Raw genomic sequence first — 7,734 nt, forward strand, 5'->3', positions numbered from 1 at the left:
AGTCCAGGACACTGGAAAAATGAATGTCCTATGAATACAGGAATAGGAATGAATCCGTTTGTCGGGAACATGCAGGGTGCGAATACTGGGACGCCACAAGGTGTCGCTCAAGCATTTATGTTGCAGAATTACCAAAATCAAAGCTGACTAGATCGGGATTTAAAGGTTGTCCTGGAAATAGAAGGAGAACCTATGGAATTCCGTGTAGATACAGGAGCCAGTTTTTCGGCAATGAATAGATTAATGGGTCCTCTAAGTAATTCAACTATTCGTGTTGTGGGTGTATCGGGTCAAACAGAGGAAAGGGCATTCTTGAGGCCACTGGATATTAAATTTAGAGGAAAGCAATTGGATCATCAGTTTCTTTACATGCCTAATAGTCCAGAATGTTTACTGGGGAGAGATTTGTTGTCCTCTTTACAAGCCACGATTGTGTTTGAAAAGGGTAGAGTCAAATTAGAAATCCCGGAAGAAAATGTAGCACAGATATTTGCTGTAAATGAAATAGAAACAGAAGCAATTCCTCAAGAAATAGAGCATGCAGTCGTCCCTTGGGTATGGGAGACTGGGACCCCAGGATTGTCCAAAGCAGCAACCCCAGTAGTAATAGAGCTCAAGGAGGGAGCACAGCCAGTACGAGTAAGGCAATACCCGATTAGTTTATGTCATAGTTCGTATTTTTTAGCAAGGAATTTTTCTTTCCTTTCCTCCTGCCGTGTGTGTGTGTGTGTGTGTGTGTGTGCTCTGTGATGGGCCATTTAGTTGAACAAAAGAATCGGCTGGAGCCCTTAATGGTGGAGATTTGTTTCCTTGACAACGAAGGGGGGAGTTGGCTGGTGTGTGACTGGAAGGGGGTCGAGGCTGGGGGGGAGGAGAAGCTCTCTCTCTCTCCTGCCGGGGTGAGAGGCTGCTTCGGGCTGCAGACACTGCCGGGCTCCTTTGTTTTTTTTTTCCTGTTGGAGGGGAGTTTCTGGCTGCTGCTCTTGGCTCACCTCTGGCTGACTGCAAGCCCTGCTTACAACGGACCCTAATCAGCTGAAGTTTGTGAGTTTTCTTCCATTGGGAGAACTTTCTGTTTTATTGCTGTTGTTCCCCCCTTCCCCTCCCACCTGGTGGCAGCCAAGGATCCAACAGCGCCACCTGGTGGCGGGCACTGGACATTACAAGTTCTACTCCTCCAGTGATCCAACAGCGCCACCTGGTGACTACAATAGGACACTACAAGTTTTTTACACCTTCAGTGACCCAACAGCGCCACCTGGTGAATGGTACAGGACATTACAAATTTTGCATCTCCAGTGACCCGACGGCGCCCTCTGCTTACTGTGGTTGGAACTGCACCAAAGGGTGCAAGAAATTGAACTATTTTCCTTTTGCCGGTTTATTGGTTTTGTTCATGAAGGGGATTATTGGTGGGTATAGGAGTATTACTTAGTTATTTTACTTGTTTTTTTTTTTCCGTGTTCCTGTTAATACACACAAACCTTTTAATAAAGGGCTGTTATTTTTTCCCTTTTCCATAATTTGTTTTCCTTCAATTGAAGCCTCTTAATTTTGGATTTATAATTGCTTGGAAAGAGAAGTTTGGGTCTTTTCCTCCTAATTCATCCTCAGCAAAAGACCCTTGTCTCATTTAAACTGGGACAGTTTAGAAGCAAGAAAAGGGGTAGCACCTCTAATCGAACAGTTTGTGGCTCTTGGAATATTAGAAGAGTGTGAATCAGAATTTAATACACCAATTTTTCCAGTCAAGAAACCAAATGGAAAATATAGGTTGGTACAGGATTTAAGGGCAATCAATCTTTTAACCAAAGACATTCACCCAGTGGTAGCAAATCCATACACCCTGTTAACATCTGTTTCTGAGAGATTTCAGTGGTTTTCGGTAATAGATCTGAAAGATGTATTCTTCTGCATCTGATTGGCACCGGAAAGTTGGCACCTCTTTGCTTTTGAGTGGGAAGACCCCGACACTGGAAGAAAAAGGCAACTCACTTGGACGCGGCTGCCACAAGGATTCAAATCCTCACCTACAATATTTGGTAATCAATTAGCGAAAGAACTCGAGCATTGGAAGACAACTCAGGTAAAAGACTCTCCTTTCTCTTACATAGTACTGCAGCATGTAGATGACATTCTTCTGGGCACTGAAGAACGAAAGATGTGTTGTAAGCTGACCATTGAACTGTTAAACATGTTAGGTCAAGCAGGTTATCGGGTCTCGAAGGAAAAGGCCCAACTGGTTAAACAGAAGGTTATCTACTTAGGTTGTGAGATTTCTCAAGGCGTCCGGCGGCTAGGGGCAAACAGAGTACAAGCCATTTGTGCTATCCCAGTCCCACGGAATAATCAAGAATTAAGGTCTTTTCTAGGAATGATTGGCTGGTGTCGACTATGGATTCCTGACTTCGGACTCCTTGCTAGACCACTGTACGAAGCAGTAAAGGAGCCGCAGTTAATCTGGAAACCAGCACAGGAAAAAGCGTTCCATCAACTGAAGAAAGCCTTGCGGGAAGCACCTGCCCTGGGATTGCCCGACTTGACTAAAGATTTCCAACTGTATGTCTGTGAAAGACAACGATTGGCTTTGGGAGTACTCACTCAACGACTGGGATCTTGGAAGAGGCCTGTCGGGTACTTCTCAAAACAATTGGACAATGTAAGTGGGGGATGGCCTGGGTGCCTCAGGGCGGTGGCTGCAACAGTGATACTAATTCAGGAAGCACGTAAACTGACACTGGGAAGGCATATCACAGTTTACGTACCACATATGGTTATTGCAGTCCTGGAACAGAAAGGGGGGCATTGGCTCTCCTCTAGCAGAATGTTGCAATACCAGGCCTTGCTCAGAGAACAGGATGACATTGAATTAAAAGTCACTAACCATCTCAATCCAGCTGAGTTTCTCAGGTCCACACGGGAAGAGGGAATCCTGGAACATGACTGCATGGAGACTATTGAGCATGTCTATGCAAGTCGGAAGGATCTGAAGGACGAACCGCTGGAGGAACCCAGATTGGGAATTGTTCACAGATGGATCAAGCTTTGTGGAGAACGGAACCAGGTATGCGGGGTATGCAGTGGTTACCTTACAGGAAATCATAGAAGCAAAAGCACTACCCCCAGGAACATCTGCACAAAAGGCTGAAATCTGGGCCCTGGTAAGAGCCCTGATTCTGAGTCAAGGAAGAAGGGTGAACATATGGACTGACTCTAAATATGCCTTTGGAGTAGTCCATGTACACGGAGCATTGTGGAAGGAGAGAGGATTACTTACTTCCCAAGGCTCAACCATAAAGCATCGAGAAGAAGTACTGCAGCTCCTGGAGGTTATACATCGACCATCAGCCGTGGCAATAATGCACGTAAAAGGACATCAGACTAATTCGGAACCCGAGTCTCAAGGAAATAGACTGGCAGATCAAGCAGCACGACGAGCAGCTACAGAGACATGGACTCAAATGGCTTTGCTGCCAACTCGTGATAACCCAGCAGCAGTGCACATGGAAGAGAAACCCCATTATACACCAGAGGATGAAAAATTGGCCCAAATGATGGAAGCAAAGAAAAATGTAAAAGGGTGGTATATTACCCCTACTGGACAGGTAATACTACCAATCAGAATAATGAAAACAGTACTTGAAATCGAACATGGTAAGTGCCACTGGGGTGCAGAAGCAATGGTAAAATTTCTAAAAAATAAAATTTTCTCGAATCAGATGTTGACACTAGCAAAAAGGGTGAATGCAACATGTCCATCATGCATTAAAAACAACCCGATAGTTAGAAAACAAGTACAAATGGGAAAACTTCAAATTGGACAACTTCCAGGAGATTATTGGCAAGTAGATTTTTCAGAATTACCAAAAGCTCAGACATACAAATACTTACTGGTGTATGTGTGTACTTTCTCAGGATGGCCAGAAGCCTTCCCATGTAGAACTAATCAGGCAAAAGAAGTAGTGAAAACCCTGCTGAAAGAAATCATTCCGAGGTTTGGAGTACCATTAGGATTATCCTCGGATAGAGGGCCACATTTTATTGCAGGGGTTGTACAGGATTTAGCCGCAGTGTTGGGGATAGTGTGGAATCTCCACACTCCATGGCGACCACAATCTAGTGGGCAGGTAGAAAGAATGAACCAGACTCTGAAAAATCAATTAAAGAAAATTTGTCAAGAGGCAAAAATTCAGTGGCCCCAAGCTTTGCCGCTTGCTCTGTTGAGGATTAGAATTAAACCCAGAGAAAGGATTGGAGTGAGCCCATATGAGATTCTATATGGGAAACCATACCATGCAACAACATATCAGGGTGATCCCCATGTGGTGGGAGACCAAACTGTGTTTAACTATATTCTGTCTCTAAATAAGACCCTTGCAGCACTCCGAGGAGCCCTACAGTCAATCGACCCCTACCTCTGGAGAATCCAGTGCATGACATTTCTCCAGGAGATCAGGTCTACATAAAGAATTGGTCAGTGGAACCACTGAGAGAAACATGGGACGGCCCCCGCCAGGTGTTGATGACAACTTATACAGCAGTCAAGGTCGAAGGCATCTACAACTGGATTCACTACACGAGGGTCAAGAAGGTCCCCGCGCAGTGGTCTGTAGAATCCATCACGCCGACCAAAATGGTGTTCCGATCCAGTCAAATAAGACTTGTAATAAGAGTGATAATATTTCTGTTATTAATAAGTACCATTGATGCATTTGTTAAAGTTAGTGTTTCTGATTCCTTTTTCCTAGTACCTGAAGGAACGAATGTCAATCTGACTTGTTCTTTTTCTGATGACCAGGGAGCTGGATTAGAGGAAGTACATGCTGGGTGGCGATGGATGGATCAGGACCAGGACCAAGTTATGACAGATGGTGTGACTACGGTATGGAATGTGACACAGCAAAAAGGCTATACCGTCTTGCAGGTACCCAATGTAACTTCTGACGCTAATGGTATATATTTCTGCATAGTATGGATTCGAATGAGTTTTGATTATGGACATGCCAAAATACAAACACTCAATTTCACACATAATAAGAACACTAAAGTACAAATAATACCCCCTCACATGCAATCTGACATGTGGAATGGTCCTCCCTTACGAATTAACTGTACTTTTGTTTTAGATGATCCATGCGCTGAACCTATTGTACTGAACTGGTGGAAATTAAATGTAACAACCAAAATATGGGAGAAACAAAGCAAAGGAGTTAGCTGGTGGTCTGATGAAAGAGAAGGGAAAGGTTGGCTAAACATTTCAGATCCACAAATAGGAGAAACAGAAGGCATCTTTTTATGTATAGTTTCTTGTGCAAAGGAAGGAAACTATGGTATAAGAACAGTAAAAGCTGTGCCATCTCAAGGACAAGGAATTAGACCCATATATGAAGTTTATTCCATACTGGAAGGACAAGATATAACATTAGTCTGTGAAATTCTAGAACAGCATTATATGGATTATGGGTGGTGGTTTAAAGGACACAATTTACAGGGTGGCACTAAATATTTTATTGAACAAAGGCCAAATGGAATTATTTTAACAGTTAAACAAGTACAAAGAGGACAGGATGAAGGACAATACATTTGTTGGATTAGTAGGGATGATTGGTGGGAGACAGGGATAACTTCTGTTTATGTGAAAATTGAGCGAATGACTCGACAAATTCACACATCACAAATTCCGCAGATCCCACAAATTCCTCACAAAGGATCTACACAAGAAAATTTGGTGGTTGGATTAATTAGGGACTTTGGGAAAGTTCAAAATGTATCCACAATTACTGCATGCCTCCCGATGCCTCATGCAGCTGGAGATCCAATTCCATGGGGAATAATCCCAGTCCCAGAGATCCCTAAAGTCTTTACTAATATTAGTTGGGATTGTAAAATTGTTACTGTGACGCGAAAAGAATTAACTGATGGATGTTGGATGAAGGAAATAAAAACTAAGACGCAATGTGAACAAATGCCCGGATTTTTCCGTTGGCTAAAAGGGAGAGAATTTCCTAGGACATGCCTCATCTCACCCTCAGTATTAGGACCTGATGATTGCATAAAGGTTCCAGTCCCAATGCCTCGGGAAAAACAAGAAGAAGTGTGCCAAAATACCACTATTTCCACCACCATGGAAGGCTGGCAAGCAATTTGGGGACCAAGTTTATTAGAAACCTATAGTTATCTGGGGGAAGTACAATGGTGCATTCACTGGGTAGGTACCAAAAATCAAAATTATTCCTTCTTACATCCCAAACACAAACAATGGCGAGAAATAGTCTCACCCACAGAACTGTGGAATTGCACTCAAATCTATACATGCGATACTCCCAATAATGACATAGGCTTAATTCCAGTGCGCATGCTTTTACAATTAGGCTGTGAGTGTCGAGGATACAATCACTCTATAAAAGGCCATGACAATTTACGTAATGTTAACTGCCTAACTACAACGGTGAGAAGTCCAGGGAATTTAGTCTGGGTTATGGGACATGGACAATGGACCACTCACATGCCCGTAGACGGATCAGCAACACAAATTACTTTGGGTGTTCCTACACTTTGCCCGTATTGGAAATCAGGAAAATTGACTACAGTCGAAATGCAACCAAGACGAAAAAGAGATACGGGTACAGAACAAGATTCTGAAAATTGGCATGAGCCATCGAGTGGAGTAAAATTTGGATGGGTGTTAGAATCCTTGTTCGCTCCTATAGCATCATATCGCAATAGAGAAATGTTGTTTAAATTAATGGGACAGACTGAAAGATTAGCTGCAGCTACTAAAAAAGGTTTCCGAGATGTGAATGTTCAATTACAAGCTACCACACGCATGACTATACAAAACCGAATGGCATTAGATTTAATCCTGTTAAAAGAACATGGAGTTTGTGGTTACCTGCATGCACGCGATGAGCATTGCTGTATTCACATCCCGAATGTCACACATGAAATTGAAAATGACATTTCTCAATTGGAACAAATTGAGGGAAATGTGCACAATTTACAAAAAGAAGCAGAACATAATTGGATTGGTGAATTATTCAGCTCTCTTGGTCTTCACCTGTCAGGTTGGCTGTCGTCTATCATTCAATATGCTTTGATCTTTGGCATAATAATTCTTGTTGCTTTACTTGTATATAAGTGTCTTTTAGGAATAATTGTAAAGGAAGGACAACACACTCGTCGAATCATGATGACATTGACTCGGAAAGAAGTTATTCTTCCGAACAGTGATTCCCCTCCAGCAATTCAAGAGACGAGGATATAGAGATTTGAGCATCCTTGCAATTGAAGATTGAAGAATGCTCAAAAGGGGGGACTTGTTGCAGTGATTACAGCATTAGTAGTAGTTTGGTCAAAGGTTTGCTTTGCAGGGTAGGCCTGAAAGAGGCCCTGCCAGCAACACCTGGGACTTACGAGTTAAGAATGTGCTGATCAGAAGAAACAATAGTCAAAGGATTAAGTCAAGCATGCAGAACCGGTACAAGATGATTTGTAACTAGAAATAGGATGTAGTCTGGTGGTGGGAGTCAGTTACACAATGTGTTAGAGGGGGAGAGTTAATGGTTGATTGTACTCAGGATAATATATGTAAGTTTATGTATAACTGGTATATTTGCTTTGATGTGTGAGCCAATCACGTAGCTTTGTTTGTTAAAAGGTATAAAAGATGTAGTCGACATGAGGGTCTTTGGAATCCTGACTTGGGACGTTAGTCCTCAGGTTTCCCGGGCCCTG

General features: G+C 42.8%; 1 protein-coding gene across 1 annotated transcript; it reads left to right on the top strand.

Moving 5' to 3' along the window:
• Nucleotides 1-231: 231 nt before the first annotated feature.
• LOC126651517 (uncharacterized) lies at nt 232-7,264 on the top strand. Its single transcript, XM_050337435.1, is given in 5 exon segments — nt 232-644; nt 1,648-3,019; nt 3,021-3,654; nt 4,749-4,882; nt 7,139-7,264. Coding segments are annotated over 5 exon segments (2,679 nt in total).
• The last annotated feature ends 470 nt before the right edge of the window (nt 7,265-7,734 follow it).

The sequence above is a fragment of the Myiozetetes cayanensis genome, unplaced genomic scaffold, assembly GCF_022539395.1.
Source record: "Myiozetetes cayanensis isolate MyiCay16 unplaced genomic scaffold, myiCay2020 scf65, whole genome shotgun sequence".
NCBI lineage: Eukaryota > Metazoa > Chordata > Aves > Passeriformes > Tyrannidae > Myiozetetes > Myiozetetes cayanensis.